The following is a 17,812-nucleotide window of genomic DNA, read 5'->3' on the forward strand; positions in this document are numbered from 1 at the left end:
CCCTACTACATTTTTATATTGTGTTTGAAACGTGGGGTGGCTAGTAGTTTGGTTGATTATTTTGAGAAATGAATACTAGAAGATCCTGCTTTTCGGATAGTTGGAGTAGTAATAACAGAAAAAACGAATACTTAAGATTATATTAGCATCCAATAAAGTGTGGAGCGGACATACGCGGATGCAATATTTTTAGTTTATGAGTTCTCGACAATCTATGAAAATAATGACGCGTTAAATTTGAAAGAGGTTGAAATTTTGGGCGGAAATTTAACAATATTTGGAGACCTGGTAGTGTAAATAACAGACACTTAAAGAAAGATCATGAAAATAAAAATTAAAAAAAAATCATGAAATGAGATATCTTCAATTTTTGTTGGGAATAAAGAAAATCAGAAAACTGAAAAGTAGCATGATTCTCGCCTATAATAATGTTGCTGATAAGAAAATATTAAATATTAACTAGTGTGTGGCCTAACCATGGTTTAAGAGGCTTTTTTGGTTGAACAATTAATGACCCTTAGATCTGTAAGTGTCCAGATGTCAGCAGATTAAAGGTCCACTTGACAAACTGGACAGTCCCTATACTGGAGCGGAGCCAAGTCCCAAATGGAGATTGACATTTAAAAAAAAAAAAAAAAACTAAACCTGCTTTATGGACCATTATGTGGTTGGGCTCAGAAACCAAACCTGCTTTATGACCATCATAAGAAGTTGTACGGAGGAAAGTTGTTTGAGAGAGTCGAACGACATTTTTTTGCGCGGATTGCCCTTCTTTTGGAGTGATCTTTAAATTTTGCCTCTTATATTTGTGGTCTTTAAATTATGCCCCTCATATTGCTGGTCTTTAATTTTTGTCCTTTGCGTTGCAACCCTGAGCGTTCACGCAGAAATCATGAGGTTCTGGGTTAACTCCCGCTCAAGCATAAATTAAAAAAAAAATTGCAAGGCAAGATTTTGGTCGCATGTATGTCGGACCCGGCATACATTTGTTAAGGAATTACCAAAGTTATGGCGGACCCGGCATACTCTGCCTTATGGGCAGACTTGGCATAAGTATGCCGGATCCGGCATAACTTTGGAAATTCTTTAACAAGTTTATGCCGGATCCGGCATAACTTTGATAATTCCTTAACAAGTTTATATCGGGTCAGCCATATTTATGGACAAACTTTAATGGGACCAGACCAGTAAATCATAACAAACCAATAAAGAATGTGGATGTTCTATTCTACCTAAATGTATCTTAATGCATATTCAGGTCTTAAAATGTTGCAAATGTACCTCAGTCTGTTAATATTTGCACTTACCAAGTTGTGCAAATTGACACATCCTACGATGCACCAGTAGATAAAATATAAAAACAATATCAGCCTTTTATGAGCATGCTTTATTTCTGCCAATATATGATCTGTTTCTTTCCCAGCGTTACTGCTTTGCTGATGTTAAGTTCAATTTGGTTGCCAATATGCGGAGTTTGAACTAACCAAATTTGGCTTATAAAACAAAGTCTATGTCTTATGGGGCATACTTTTAGTTAAGCCTTAACTAAAAGTCTGGCCCATAAGGCATAACTAGGAAAAAACTTTTAGTTAAGGCTTAACTAAAAGTTTGCCCATAAGGCATAAGTATGCCGGGTCCGGCATAACTTTGGTAATTCCTTAACAAGTGTATGCCGGTGGGGGCATAGCGAAATTTAAACTCTGCCTTGCGAATTTTTTTAAAATTTTTGACTGAGTGGAAGTTCGAATCTGAAACCCATGAGTTTTAGCGAAGGACAAAATTTAAAATTTTCAAATATGAGGAGCAAAATTTAAAGATGTCACGACCCAACTAGGGGCCGCGACGGGTACCCGATACTTGTACCGAGCACCCCTTATCTCGTATCGTTCTTTTACTACTAGGTGGGCCGTATAGACTATACCGTATCTTTTTTTTTTTTCTGTTGCTTAACGCTAACATTAATGGCATAATTGTAGACATGGACTTATAAACTTTGCTAGCACATTATACAACGACGAGGACCACAAAAGTACAAAACATCTGACTGTACATATCTGTCTACGAGCCTCTAAACAAAGTACATCTACATATACAAGAAGGACCGGTTCTACCGTGCCCGAATATGTACACAAAAGTAGTACCAAGAAACTGAGGCTCCGGAACAACTGGAGCGCTGTCACAGTACTGCTGATGGAGCTTCTAAGAGTCAAATTTGTCTACCTGTTGACCTGCGCGGCATGAAACGCAGCGTCCACAAGAAGGGACGTCAGTACGAGTAATGTACCGAGTATGTAAGGCATGAATAATAACATAAAAGAGATATAACGCATGTCATGAAGTAGAAACACAACCTGTACATATAAGTGCACGTTGGCGGATACCATGCATGCTTAGCGCTGCGGAACGTGCAGTCCGATCCATATGTGCATATACTATAACGTATTGCTGCGGCACGTGCAGCCCGATCCATATACATATAATACTTTGCTTTCTTGGAAAACATTTCTTTTCATATATATATAACATAGAACATATCATATTGCCGAGGCGTCGGCTCCGATCCATTTAACCATATATCCCGCGTCCGGGCATCCCGCGTCCGAGACGATATCATGTACCATACTCCAACTGATCAGGTGGCTATGCGTCTATAGCGCCTTCTCTTTCCCAATCTTCCCCATATACATGTACATATACTTATCGTTCGATAAACGAAACAATTAAGAAAATCCGGGAATAACGGGCCCACCTCGGGTCAAATGAGGTGGCGTACACGATTTACATACGTTACATTTCATGACGTCACTTGTGAGAGTTTTAAGATAGTCGGGTCCTATTTGTGCAAGTTCTAGATGTTTAGGCAATTTTTTTCAACATTTCATACAATATTTAATTCAATTCTACTGAATGAAAAAGGGGGAACTTTGGGTGCGGATTCCGGAGAATAGAGTTGTCCCCGAGGCTCGTATCCAACTTATTACGTTTAAGACATGCCATAGAAGGAAGGGTGAATCCTTACATACCTTTTCCGATTCATACACGTCTCCAAAATCAAGTTTCAAGTTCGCCAAAATCTACAATTTGGTCACAATTACCAAATGTTAATTGTAAGGCTTTAAGATTTCAATCTTAACCAATACTTGTCTACAAAAATTTGGGCAGCATCTCCCCTATAAATACACCATCCCCAAAATTCAACTTAGCCAATTTTTAATCAACAACAATCCGGGAATTCAACCCGGCCAAACTATCAACACAATGACAACAACCATGACTACAAAACACAATATAACACAACTAGTCTTCTTTCCAACATAATGCAATAGCTTTCATTCCAACTTCACATTTCCAAACCAATCTCAATGTTTTTACATTCATTACTAATCAAGATCATTACAATATAATTCGGAAGCATTTTATATCGTTTCTACCAAATATTCACAAGATATACAAAATATACAAACTTTCCACCAAAACCATAATCCATCCAAAACTTCTAATCTTCAATCTACATATTCATAACATATTTCCATCTTCCAATTTCATCAACCATAATCATAATTTGCACCTTAACAATTTCATTTTCATAATTACATAAATCTACCATAAAATCACAAAACTTCTCATAACCACTTAACAACCAATCTTTCATGCCAATATGGACTATTATCCTTCCAAATTCACCAACTAACATAATAATTCACATTTAAAACTCCACTTCTATAATTACATAAAAACTTCATTAAAATCATATAATTTCCTATAACTATTCCCAATAATTTTCCATGCCAACTTGAACCATTTTCTTCCATTTCCAATATAAATTTCACCATAACCACAACTAGAATACAACATAAAATTCAACTCATATTATTTATACAACAATATACATATATGTCCACTTACATATATGCACACCCACTTTGTAAACTTCCATATTTCCATAAATTCTACTCATTTCTACATACTACAACATAAACCAACCTTCATAACATAATAAAAAGGGATTAATTCTTACCTTTTTCTACAATCTTCTTCACTTGACCAAGTTGTCAACTTGAAGAAACAAGTGCTCTTTCTTCCAAAATAATTACACCAAGTTGTAAAGGACCCTTGAATTAGTAGAAATACCACAAGAAAATAATTTTTGGAGAAAGATTTCAAAGGGTCAATTTTTCAAGAGCTTGGCCGTATGGCCCTTTTAATTTGCTCCTTGCTTTGTTTTTCATCTTCTAAATTTTTCTTGAAAGTTCTATGATAATGATCCCATTTTATCTAATTAGCACATGGAAAAATTAATTAAATCTCATGGGCTTGCCAAGCCATGGCCGGACACCCCCTTTATTTGGGCCTCAATTTCTTATTTTTTTGTCATGGGCCTAACTCGGTTGGCCCCGAGTTGGGCCTAGCCCACTGACCTTTCGACCTTAAAACGTCCATATCTCCTTGCACCGACGTCACCTGAGAACCCACGACCTATGGTTGGAAAGCTAATTCAATTATCTACAACTTCTATTTCTTGGTATTTTCCAAATTCCAAACTTATAATACCGTTTTTGCCCCTAGAAGTCAGATCACCCGAAAACGTTTTCTTAAAAATATTCGTTTGGAGGACTTCCACTTTGATTTCGCCCAAGGGTCCTTCTTGAGTTGTGTTTAACTTCACATATGTGATTCATATGACTTTTCAGATGTCAAAAAAAAAAAAATCTCGATGTGTGGGCCCCACCTCCGCTTACAAATAATCCGACGAAAAAAAAAAATACGGGATATAACAAAAGATCACCCAAAAGAAGGGCAATTCTCCGAATTGCCCGTCGAACGATAGGAAATGGAAGTGTTTCCGAGGTACGGGTGGGCCTCTCCAGAAGCGAATGCTGTAAAATTATTCCTCTAAAATAAAAATGGACTATTATACAAAAAAAAAAAAAAAAAGAGGAAAGAGACATGAATAAAAAGAAATTTTGGTTTCTTGAATTAATACTATAACTAGTAAACTTGAAAGGTTCAAAGAGCTAAAAATGACAAAATGGAAGTTCCCCTTTTTTTTTTTTTTTTTTTTGCTTTGCCCTTTTCAGTTTTTGACATTATATCAATGACTGAGGCCGAGTTTAGTCTAATGGTCAAGCTAAATATCATAGAAAATTGGGCTTCAAATACAAATAGAAACACAAAAAGTTTAAATAATATCTTCTTATATGGTTGAATTTTGGTGAGTAAAATAATCTTGTACTTATATTGATAAAAATAATCAATATCCCACTGAATAAACTAGATGTCCGCAAGCTAACACGAACATCATTATATTGTTACTTATACATTTTAAACAATTATATTGTGCCCAATATTTGTTCATATTCTCCTTTTAATAAAGAGAAAGAAAGAATATATCAATAAACTATATTAATCTTTAACAATTATAGACATTTGCTTCGTGTCTACATCTCCTTCACTATATTATTAGTAGTTTTTTTGGGTAAAAGAAATAATTTTATTCATTATACTAGATAGCAACATTATACAAAATAGATGTCCTATTAGGATCATCGTTCCTAGTGGATACAAAAGTAACAACTTCTGACGTGGTACTGATATTTTGAACACACAAATTATCAAAACTAGCTAATTATTACAAACGTCTTCTATTAAGAGCCCGTTTGGATTGACTTATAAGTTGCTTATAAGTTGTTTTTTTTTTTTTTGAGTATTTGGCTGACCAACTTAAAACCATTTTATGCTTAAAATAAGCTAAAAAATAAAATAATTGAGCTCGTTTGGCTTAACTTATCTAAAACACCTTATAAGCTGAAAACAGTTTATAAACTGCTTTTTTAAGCCCAGCCAAACAGACTCTAAGTCTTTAACGCAAAAAGAACCAATCTTGTCACCCTCTATCGGTGCCTTAGGGAAGTAAGGAGGGCTTGTAAAATAGTCTTTATTAGTAGTTGGTAAAGATAATGTCCCATAATCTTCTTATTGTGTTTTTTCTCTATCAAAAGTTGAATTTAATAATCTGATTTGATTGTTGGGCATATTATAGTGGTTATTATTAAGGGCAACTTACATGAATGACTATCTTTAAGGGTTGTTAATAATTAGTAGCTACCTTTTATCAGTTTACAATTCGTAGCCAGTTTATGGCAAATTCGTTGTATTTGAATATATTGTTCAGTTGTATCCAACTTTATCTGATGTTACGAGTATTTGACTGTATTTGAATACATGCAACCTTAATTTCTCTAAATACATGTGTATTCAAAATGATTGTATTCCAGTGCATTTAAATAAACAACAGAGATGTGTATTTTATTGTATTTATATATTAATGTACCCTTTTGTTTTTGCTGTATTTGGCTGTATATAGATCATTCAAAGAACACATACAGTCAAATACATCTAGTTTGCCCAAAAATACAGTCAAGCAAATACATTAAACTTATATTTACACTCAAAAAATGATGAAAAGACTCAAATACATGCACATTTGAGATACAAGAAATAGAAGAAGCCATGAATTCCAATCAAGTCTTCGGTCAGATACAAAAAAATACACTCAAATACACTTAGATCTGATATACAACAAGGAGAAGAAGCGATGGATTTCGGTCCAATCTTCGGTCAAATACAATAAAAAAATTGATGAATATACTCTGATCTGAGATCTCATGTTTGTTACTCAAAGATCTCATGTTGTTCAGTGGTCTATCAGGCAAGCAGTAGGCGATTACGAATAATGAGTCCAAGTTTGATGAATCCTGTCTCCGACAAGGAACCGACGATGGAGTGAACGACGAGGAATCGACGTCGGAAGATTCCAGTCAAATACAGATCAGAGTTCAATTTCCTTTCAAATGTGAGTTCAATTTGAAAACTAAGCCAAGTTTTGCGTGGCTCCGGCGAGGAACCGACGCCGGAGGTAACGGCGGTGGTAGTCAACCGTCGGCGAATAAAGGATTAAAGAGAGAGAGAGGTGAGGGAGAAGAGAGGAGTGAGGGAGAAATACAAGCCATAAACCTAATGTATTTCGTATAGCTACGAATTGTAATTTACAAAATCACTGTAGCTATTAAATATAAATAAATTAAAAGATAGTTATTGTCAATAATTACTTCTTACTATCCCAAGTAATTTTTCTTAGGTAAAATTAACAAAATGACTACCTTTTGATAGTTTCCTATCATTTATAGCTAGCTACCTTTTAAAAATTACCATTTGTAGCTATGCTTTCCCAAATTAAGGTATTTTTCGGATGTATTTGATGCGTATAAATACATAGTAACACAGTAAAAAATAAAACATATCCCTTGATTTAAGGCCATAACGGCAGGATCAATTAATTAGCTATTAATCGGTATTTTTTACCATACCCTTCCACAAAATCAGATTTTAGATTACCTTCCCACAACCATTTTCTATTCCTCCATCCAATCTTCAACATTCAAACATAAAAAATCAAAAATTCAAAATTTGAAAACATTCAACAACCAATATATTTGAAGTTTTCAATATTGATTTCGTTCTTGATTTACCCATGTATTTGATAGCATAACCAATGTATTTGAAGTTTCCAATCAAACCCCATGTATTTTATATTAAATCTCATGTATTTGTGTGAGTAACAATTTGCATCACCCATGTATTTTAGCGGTAATGTATTTGGAGTTTTCAATATTGATTTCGTTTTGATTTGCACATGTATTTGAAGCATAACCAATGTATTTGAAGTTATCAATCAAACCCCATGTATTTTTATATTAAATCTCATGTATTTGTGTGAGTAACAATTTGCATCACGCATGTATTTGATGGATTAATTTGAACAAAATACACAAATATATAGAAAACTTACAATGTATTTTCGTCACTCATGTATTTGAAACTAGATGAACTGATGGAATTAATTTGAACAAAATACACAAAAATATAGAGAAACTTATATAAATACACCACCAACCACAACAATTGGTAGCTATATCATAAAACATACACAAATACATATCTTTTTCATCTTCTCAAAATCCTAAAAAACCCTAAACCACCAAAAAACCCTAGCCACAGATCAAATGCAACTCGGTCCAAATTTATGGGCATTGGTCCACAGCCCAAAAGTCTTGACATTTACAGCCACAATTTGCCCACAATGGGAGATAAATCCACAACCATAATGAATGATCATTCTACTTGGAACATCATTCACATAAAAAAGAAAATGAAAAGGTTAATTGCCTTCTTATGTTTAATTTGTCCACAAAGCTTGAAATCATGAAAACCAAAAAAAAATTGAGAGAGGGGCGGCCGCCACCCGTGGTGGTGGTGGTTGATAGAAGGAGAGAGAGAATTTTTTAGGGATTTGAGAAATGAAAAATCTGAAACGAGTAGTGAGTGAGAATAGAGAAAGTAAAAAATTTATGAAAAAGGAGAGAGAATGGTAATGTATATTAAGTGATTAATATTGTTACCATTAAAAGGGGATATGAGATTGGAGGTGCTAAATTTTAGGTGTATTTGTGCACCAATAACTGAAAGTTACTGTGTAGCTATATTAGTTAAATTCATTAGTAATTAAAATAAAAAATAGTTAATATCACTATTTATGTACTAAAAGTAGCTATAACACGTATATTTTCCTTTTTCTTATTATTAAAAGTGTGAAATCAAGCCCACAAGAAACTGAACTTTGAGGGGACCAAAATGAAAATTTTGTACAGGTGGAGTCTAAAGGGGGAAAACAAAACAAAATGAACAAAAATAGTAATAACTTCAACTTGAAAGCTCAATTTCAATGGGAAACACTTTAGGTATATCACAAATATGCTAATTGGTCCTTTGTTTTCGTCCTTGTTTTTTCTTATGATGTTATAGATTTGATAATTTCTTTCGTACACTAAAAAGATATAACTTCAGTGAAATTTAAACCTCCGTCTACTTTTCAATGTTTCATTACCAACATCAACAAAGAAAAGCAATGGATCTTTAAAAATTATCATTAGACATACATGGCTATATTTTCCACTTATCTTATTGATAATTTTTCTATAAGTTTAATTTGGCAAATGCTTTGTGATTGTTTAAACTTTCTCTTGTTGAGTTATTGAAGAGGGTGATAAATTCAGTTTTTGTATCGACATAGAATTTAATAAAAATTAAAGTGGTGCAGCGGATGAGGCTACTTTTCCCTTAACCACCAGTCTCGGGTTCGAATCTTAGGTATTGAAAAATTCTTAATAAGGAGCGTTTTCCCCAAAAATAGACCCTATTCGGTGCAAATACGAATATAATCGGCCTCTAATGCATGTACCGAAAACCGGGTAGAAATCCAAAAAAAGGAAAAACTCATCAATTTTTAACAAAAGGCAAAATTAAGGGAAAATAAAAAATCCTAATTACACGAATAATCTTTTCCCAAAACACAAACGTGACTGGCACGTCAAGACACATCTTCACTCTCAGAAGCAACCACTAAAACAGGGAATTCTCCACCCTGGCCCACAGTATTTGGCCCACTGGGTAAAAGTAAAAACCGGTATCCTCACTTCCTCAGCAAGTCATAGTACACTACACCTTTACCGGCTTTCCCGGTTTCTTTATCCCTTCACACAACAGATAAAATAAATCTTCACTACTATATAAATAAATCAAATTCTCTCTCTTCGACCCGGTTTTCTCAGTCATTCTCGCCGGAGCTCCGACGTTATCTTCACCGATTCTGTAAGTATTCCGAAATTCAGCTCCATTTTCAATTTTTCATTTAGCGATTTTTTCTCAACTGATTTGTTGATCATTTTGACTTTAAAATCGTTAATCTGATTTAGCTTTGTTCGGTGAATTAATTAGCAAGTGCAGTAGATTCGGTCTTCGGATCTGTGTACGTATTTCTGCTGTCAGATTTTTTTGATGACAAAATAAAGTTGAATGACTTTGCGTAGTTGAGTGACATATTTACTCTACGATTCCGTATCTGTGACTGCTTCTCTTGTGTATGATTCTATCTCCGTTTTGTAAATTATACCGTATTGGTTTTTCTCGAAATTGGAACTTTGTTAGGGTTCAGAACAGCACTGTTCAAAAGTTACTGATCCGTAGATTTTGAAAAATATAGGCAGCGGACTTTGGTAGTGAAAAATTGGAAACCGCTGAATGAATTCAAAGTTCACACGCATACGCACGGACACACGTGCACGCTCACACAGACAAAGGCGGATCCAGGATTTTAAGACGGCAGGGGCACCATTATCTTAACATAAACGCCTACAAAAAATTTAATGACAATTGAGGGATAATACCGTGTCGGGCCGGTCATTAATAGCGTAGCAGTGGCGAAAATACAAATACAAGTATATGGGTCAAATATGTGTAATAAATAAAATTTAACACAGTGAAGCAAAAGAAAGAGATAGCTCAGTCGCTAAGGCTTTGCAACATGTGGTGACAGTGCAGGTTCGAATCTGGGCGAGCTCATTCAACGCTTATTGTTTTCCTAAAAATAGGCTCAAAAAAATAATTAAAAGTGACATTCGGGTTCGATCCAAGGTGACATGTAAGGGAAGCAGCAGTTGCAACCAACGTGCCCCAAAGACACTTTTGTTTGTTAGAGCGCACAATTAAATATGTACTAATTTCTCAAGGTATATACACATATATATACATAATTTTTTTCTGAAGTGCACTCCCACCCTTCCATGTGGGTCCGCCTCTGCACACAGACACCATAAGTTTTCTTCAAGTTTCTCTCTTGATTATGTTAGCAGTTTTCATGTTTTCAAAGTACGAGAGATGGCTCCGGTTGGAACAAATGTGACCTCAGAGGTATTGAGCAACTTCCATATGTAATTGCGTTGAAACCTTGTGAATTTATCTCCTCAATGTTGCAAGTAGCATGTGTTTATAAGACTTCTAAGTTCCACAATTTTGTAAAGAATTACTTCATGTCATGCTTGCTAATTTCGTCGCATTTTGGTACCAGAAGTTTGTAGAACTGTCTTAGAGTTCACTAAACTTATCATATGCTTCCTCGTAATTTCTTATTTTCTTTGGAATAAATTTGTTATTCAAAGTGCGTGGTGCCTTTTTAGCACTTAAGATGTGTTTCTCTTTTTAAATCTCTTCAGTTTCAATTTCGGAAAGATGGCAAGTAATGAGGAAGGGGAGGAGACTGCTCCTCGTGGAAATGAGTGGGAGGTTGTGCAACTCACACAATCAGCATATGCTGCTGCCCCTGGTCCGAAGCAAGTTGACCTGAATGATGATAGTGATTCTAGTGCACAGTATGTAGCTGAAACTTCCCAGGCAATGTTTATGTCTGGACACTTTGTCTTTCCACCAAGCCAGCATGAGAATTTGCCATTGGAACCTGATGTTATTGAGATCCATAATGAACAGGGAGGTGAAGATGCTGGTCCAGATCTTGTTGCTGATGAAGGAGGTAAATCAGATAATTATGGAGGAAATACAGAAACTAAAGGTTCGAGCACACCAGAGTTTCCAGGTATTCAATTTTTTGATCAGAAGGGTAACCAGTTGTCTATTAGTGGTGCAGAATTTGAAGATGATGCAGCTGTGCAAGGCTTAAGTTCGGTAGACAAAGAGCAGAGTTTCTTTGGCACTGCTAACTATAGTTCATACCAGAGTGAAGATCCCATGGGTCTCTCAGCAACAACAGAGGAAACCAACGTGCTTGCAGAATCAGTTGAACCATTTCACCAGGGCGTAGATAAGGCTAAAGATGAAGATGATTATGATACAACTAACCTTCCTTGTCAAGCATGGTGGAAAAGACGGGCTGCTTCCCTAATTGCCCATGCGAAAGATGCAAACACATTCTGGTCTATCTTCATTGCTGCTGCTGTTATGGGCCTTGTGATTATTGGTCAGACGTGGCAGCAAGAAAGGTGGCAAGTATTGCAAATGAAGTGGCAGGCTGGAGTCCATGGAGAGGTGCGTCGTTGCTGTTTATTGAAAAATAATTGAAATTGGTATCCCCATTGAGTTGAATATTCCAACTTTGTGTCTGAATCTGCTAAAGAGCTTTTCTTTTTTAAGTTGTAATACTTTACCTACCAGCTAAAGTATTATAAAGTCACACTAGGTGGTCTTTTCTGCATTTTTTATTGATACCTTCTGTAGAGTGGTGCTTGCTTAATAGCAATACTTGCCAAGTGGCTGACAGTTTGAAAATCCAGGGAATTAACTAGCAAACGAGGTATGAGATAACTAAAACAAGAAACGTAAGATTGACCTGGAATAGGTGGATTTTATAAGATCCAACTGATAAAAATGTCTTCAGCTTTGCCTTAGCCCATTGTCTTACACTCTTACTCAACATTCTCAAATACCTTACTAGGTTTCCTCCCTTCTCCATCCCCAAGCATTCATTCTTCTCTCTTTTTTCTGTTTTCATTTCACTGTTTACCCGAAATCCTTGATAGCTCATCAGTTAGACACCATTTCTAAAGTTGTTGTCATGAAAATGGCTTTTGAATGCACCGCTGAGGCCTGTATCATATGTTGACGCATACTTGCACAAGCCCATCCTTCTCTCCGTTTCACAAGGGGATCTCATTATATTCTTTCATGACCTACTGTTGGCACAAGTGCAGTTGCTAATGTCTTTCTTGTGGTGAATCTAGTATATTAAAAAATTGTTGACTGGCTTGGAAGAGTATAATGTTTCCCCGAGAATAAATAAATAAACTACTTTGCAGTCTTACAGTTGAGTTGATTTCCTTCCTTATGTTTTTTTTTTCTGTGGGGGGAGATGTGTTTCTGTTATATGATTATCTTTAGATCTGCATGTTAGAGATCTTTTTTCTCTGATTTACAGGGTAGAAGGCTAGTAGATAGTCTCGTTATCCTTCCTATTAGTAGTCGCATTATCACAGTATAATTTCTTGTGCTCTGATTTCTGCTATTATATGTTATTTCCTGTACTTTGATTATCCTATTTTATCTGTGTCGCTTTCGTTATTTGCATTTCCATATCGCTTTGAATCTCTTATCCTTATCTGACCTCTTTTTATGCTTTTTATTGAGCCGAGGGTCTTTCGGAAACAGCCGTCCTACCTTGGTAGGAGTAAGGTCTGCGTACACTCTACCCTCCCCAGACCCTACGTTGTGGGACTTCACTGGGTTGTTGTTGTTACTTGGGTGCTACAGATCCCTGCGAGCTGTGTTTATTCATGACCTACTATTTCTGATTAAGTAGTTTTGCTCTCTCTGGAATAAGTGATCCATTATCCACCTGCCTCAGATAGGGGATGGAATATACATGTGTGTACTGCATATCATCTGGTTACAGGTCAGGGTCTGCCTATTTTTTGAGGGTTTAGAGTTCTTAGACCTCTGTGTGTGTGTAGAGAGAGAGAGGGAGAGATAGGGAAGACAATGATTGCAGTGTTTTATTTGGAGGAAATGGTGGGATCCTTGCATGATTCGGAAAGGTAGCATGTCGTTCCAAACCGACAATTAAATCTTTGAGGTTCTTAGGAGTTAGGATTAGAGTAAGATCGTTCAAAATCTCAAATTAAGTTATTGCCCGAATCTGTAGAGATAGCTTGTTCTGACAACATTCCTTTTTGTTCTTGTTTCGACATGAATTACTGAACTTTGAAATCACGTTAGAAGGTTTCCAATTTCTTTTGATGTTGTCATAATGATTGTTTGAAGAGGGAATGCTGCTAGGCCTCGAAAGTGCAATATTTTCCCTAAGAAATAACTATAAAGTCCTTTAGGTTCTAAATACTTGGCATTTGCAGCGTGTTTATCGATCTCAGGAGAAATGAACTACTGGTAAAGGAGAAAACGCAGGATTATTACCATGGTTTCTGTTTCTCTTTGCTTGACATGTATGATCTTTTTTAATTGATATATCTAGAGCCCTTGTAAAAAGCAAAGATTTGAGAGAGCTACCAAGGGTGTGGCCCATCGGTCAATGCAGTGGGTGAAATTTATGAAAGACCAGGATTCAATTCCCAGCAGAGACTAAATAAATGCTGGGTGATTCATTCTTATCTGCTTAAGTATAAGAAAAGCTACCTGGTACATGTGCTAGTGGGACTTAGCAGCCTAGTAGGTACAACACACAAGCTAGCCGTCAAAAATTTTAAAAAAGCAGTAAAGATTCATAATAGGTCACTGGGATTTGACTTGGCCATGGAAGCTGTTGTGGAAACCACAAACACATCTTAAAGTAGCTTGTTTTGGTTGGATTGCCGCTAGGAATGCATGCTTAACATATCCTATGTTTTTTCTGTGAAAATTTTCTGGAATCTGTAGGCCATTTTATCTGCATTGCAGTCACACAAAACAGCTACGCGATCTCTGCCTAAACATTAGTGGCGTGCAATGGCTGATGCCAAAGAACGTGAAAGACCTTTTGGTTTGTTGGCAGAATCAGAAAGTAAGGAAAAACCTGCAGATAATCTGGAATACCATACCTATTTGCATCTTTGCCATTTGGTTGCAAAGAAATAAGAGATGTTTTGAGAATCAAAAGAATCATTTTGATATTGTAAAACATAGGCGCCTTCAAAATCTATATTTCTGGTGTAGGGGGTAATCTGATAGAAAATTAAACCTTTCAAGGGTGTGTCGGTCGAAGTGGGTTGAGAACCATGAGATCTCAGGTTCAAATCCGAGCAGAGATAAAAACACTAGGTGATTTCTTCCATCTGTCCTAGCCTTGATGGACAAAGTTACCTAGTACTGTTGCTGGTCGGAGGTGGCAGACATCCCGTGGAATTAGCCATGTCAGCATTTGTGTTTACTTGTTCGACTTTATACAAGTTGAGGTGCCTAGTTGTGCACACCCAAAGTTGGAAGGCATACTTGCCAGCAGAGACCAAGTTTAAGGGTCTGTTTATGTATTATGCCTATGGAATTTATAGAAGTTATGAGATTGTGATTTGGTACAGCTGTGCTGTAGTTTGTATGCTGTTACATACTTCCTTGGTACTTATTTAACGGAATTGAACCTTACCTTATAGAAAAGAAGTTTCACCAACTTCGATGCCCTATACAGGAATGCCAAAATGATTTTAGGTTATTATTTCGTTGGCCTTGTTGACTATCTCGCAGTATTATTGTTTTCTGAATATCGTTCTTTGTTGAGTCTGGAAACTCATGATTGTTAGAATTAGTGAACCTGAATAACTGAATCTGCAGAAGGTCTTTTGATCTCCTCATTGTTAATCTTCACCCCTTGTCCCATGTCTGATTCTGTTGGAAGTGCAAAGGAGTTTGCCATTTTACACTTCGCTGTAGATAGCATGTTTTTGTCAAGATCTCCATTCTTGGTTCTGGGAAGATAAAAGCTTATACTTGTTGCTTTCTTTTAGTCTAGTCAATAGCTTTTGTAATTCGATAGTATGAGACTTCAATCACACAAACAGTTCCGCTTATGTGTCTGGTTGTCATTTGTCAATTGAATTATCACGGTTCTCAGAAATGCCATTGGGACTTCACTGATCTGTATTCATTGTTGACAGAGGATTAGCAGGCTGTTTGGTCCACTGTCTCGATTGAAGGATGTGATTGTTGGGGGTGATCGCCGTGGTACCTTTATCAGAGGGAGTGCACCAGCTCAACTTTAAGATGATGATGATGACGAAAATGAGTGAGTGAGTGAATCTTGTTACTTGAGATATGCTAGCTTTGCTTTTCAATGTTCCTGATTTACTTACACTTTTGACAGGGCCTAATGCGAATATCTTATGTTTTTTATGACGGGGTTGTATAAGCACACACCAGGGAGTCTGGATTGTCGGGTTAAATTCAGGAGGTCGCAGCAGCCCTATTTGATGTTGATTCTCACACTTGGCACTTTGCAATTGTGAAAATAGCGCCCGGAACTTTATATTCTATACAATTGTTCTCAAAAGGTTTAAGTTGTCTGCTCTCTGGTTTTCCTCTTTTGGGATTTCAAGAAAAATGTACTGTATTATTTTCATAAATCTAATTTTGAGCAGGTCTAGAATTGCACGTAGTCTTGTACATATATGGTGTCAGATGGATTGCTGAATTTTACGTATATAGTGTTTTGGATTACCTTCTGCTTACAATTACAACCTTCATTATGTTATACCCCATTTTAACCGGATCAAAACTAAGGTACAACATATTGGTGATTCTCAGTTAATTATGCAAAAGAGTTGCCACCTAATTATTTTTAAGGTGAATTAGGACACCTAAAATAATGTTAAATTAACTCTGATTTAAAAGTTTACTTAACCTATATGATTCTAGGTAAGAGTTCTAATTATCCTAAAGGGAAGGTATTAAGCATCATTTAAGATCCGTTAAATACGGTTAATCGGTCAAACTTAGGTGAATTAACTAGGTTATAAAATTAAAAAAAAAATCATTAAAACGCAAGTGCTAATGCATTTCGTGGAAAACTTGTATGTTAAAACTGCATAGCATTTAGATAACTCGACTCCGGATTTAAGACTTGATTTTTAAAAAAATGTTTGAGACCAAAACGTACCAAAGCTTGAGAACGTCGTATTGCAAAGCCAGGCAAACTTTGAACCCTTTTAATAGACTAGATAAAGGCAAAATTAGTTACTGGAAAAGGTTTGGATTCAAAGTTGGTAAAAAATGAGTTTAGAATTGAATTACAATTTTTAATAGTTAGCTTAACTATACTAATGTCAAAAAAGAAAACAACTCTGGTTGTAGTAGAATAATTTGGAAACTAGAGTGGGGTTTTAAAAAAAACTTACTTTTTGGATACTTGCTGAAGTAATACGCTACCAATCATTCCCTCTAAACTAAGTGTTATCCCTTACACGTTAAATACCCTACTAATATCGGGAGGTAGAAAACGCTAAATGATTAAATAAAGTCCAACTGTTCATGCCATAATGATCTAGCTTTCAACACACAAGACACAAGATGAAGAGCATGTTTTCCATTCAGTTCTCCAGACGGTAAACTGCATGGCAGGCTTTGTTATTCAACAAAAAACAATGAGGAAATGAGGTTGTGTTGGCTCCGTGCAGCGTTGGCGTCGTTGAGTCTCAAATGAAACTCTTCGGCTCCGGTGATCATGTAAAAATAAAAAGAAGATGGGATTAGAAGAGATAATCAAAATTCAAAGCATATGAAGATGAAATAGGTGGAACCATGATAATGTTATCTTCTGGTTTTGCAAAGGAAACAAGAAACACTAAATATTTCATATAGCCAAGACATTAAGTATGTTCTTCTTGGGAATCCCAATATATCGTCAGTGCTCAAAATTACAAGTAATTCTAGTTTAAAAATGTTAACAACCTTAAATGACCTCCTCGACTTACAGAAAAGGGACATAACAACACAATATGCTTCATGCCTCTACATAGTCATAACTTCGAATTATCTTAAAATCATTTTCACAACCAGAAGGTTATCATTGGAATAAAGTAAGCCAAACACATGAGTATTTAGATAGCTAACAGTGATATGTTTTAGATTTAACACACTATATTAGATTTCATGGTAAATTCATAAAGTTGGTAACTCAATCATTTCCTATTTCTACTTCAACTGCTCATAAAGACATGTATTCCTAAATGATAATGAAAGAAGAAAAAAAACTATCCCAAATACACCTTTTAACATCAGTTTCTATCATAATCTCAGCTAAACGGAAATGCTCTTAGGACATAATTTCTTAAAATAAGGACAACATCTTATCACATAGACAAAACAGAGAAAATAAGGAGCGGGTATACCTTTTGCGGGTGCAGTGAATGGGGCTTTAGATCTTCGATCTACGCTCAAACCCAAATGATGCTCAAATCCGCGGTTTCGGCAAAAATAACAAGAGAATGAA

At 35.9% G+C, this 17,812-nt stretch overlaps 1 protein-coding gene across 6 annotated transcripts; it reads left to right on the forward strand.

The window, feature by feature from the left end:
* Positions 1-9,549: 9,549 nt before the first annotated feature.
* Positions 9,550-16,041, forward strand: LOC132645565 (ATG8-interacting protein 1-like). Of its 6 annotated transcripts, none has more exons than XM_060362606.1 (6): positions 9,551-9,708; positions 11,109-11,286; positions 11,380-11,461; positions 11,537-11,934; positions 15,483-15,610; positions 15,689-16,041. In XM_060362606.1, exons 2-5 carry the CDS (start codon positions 11,125-11,127, stop codon positions 15,585-15,587), a joined length of 747 nt encoding a protein of 248 aa, XP_060218589.1. In that variant the 5' UTR covers positions 9,551-9,708; positions 11,109-11,124; the 3' UTR covers positions 15,588-15,610; positions 15,689-16,041. The 6 variants fall into 6 exon arrangements, with proteins under 6 accessions (XP_060218586.1, XP_060218584.1, XP_060218589.1 ...); XM_060362607.1 differs by having other exon boundaries at positions 11,380-11,422; XM_060362604.1 differs by having other exon boundaries at positions 11,109-11,461.
* The last annotated feature ends 1,771 nt before the right edge of the window (positions 16,042-17,812 follow it).

This window comes from Lycium barbarum, chromosome 6 (genome assembly GCF_019175385.1).
Source record: "Lycium barbarum isolate Lr01 chromosome 6, ASM1917538v2, whole genome shotgun sequence".
In the NCBI taxonomy this organism is placed as follows: domain Eukaryota; kingdom Viridiplantae; phylum Streptophyta; class Magnoliopsida; order Solanales; family Solanaceae; genus Lycium; species Lycium barbarum.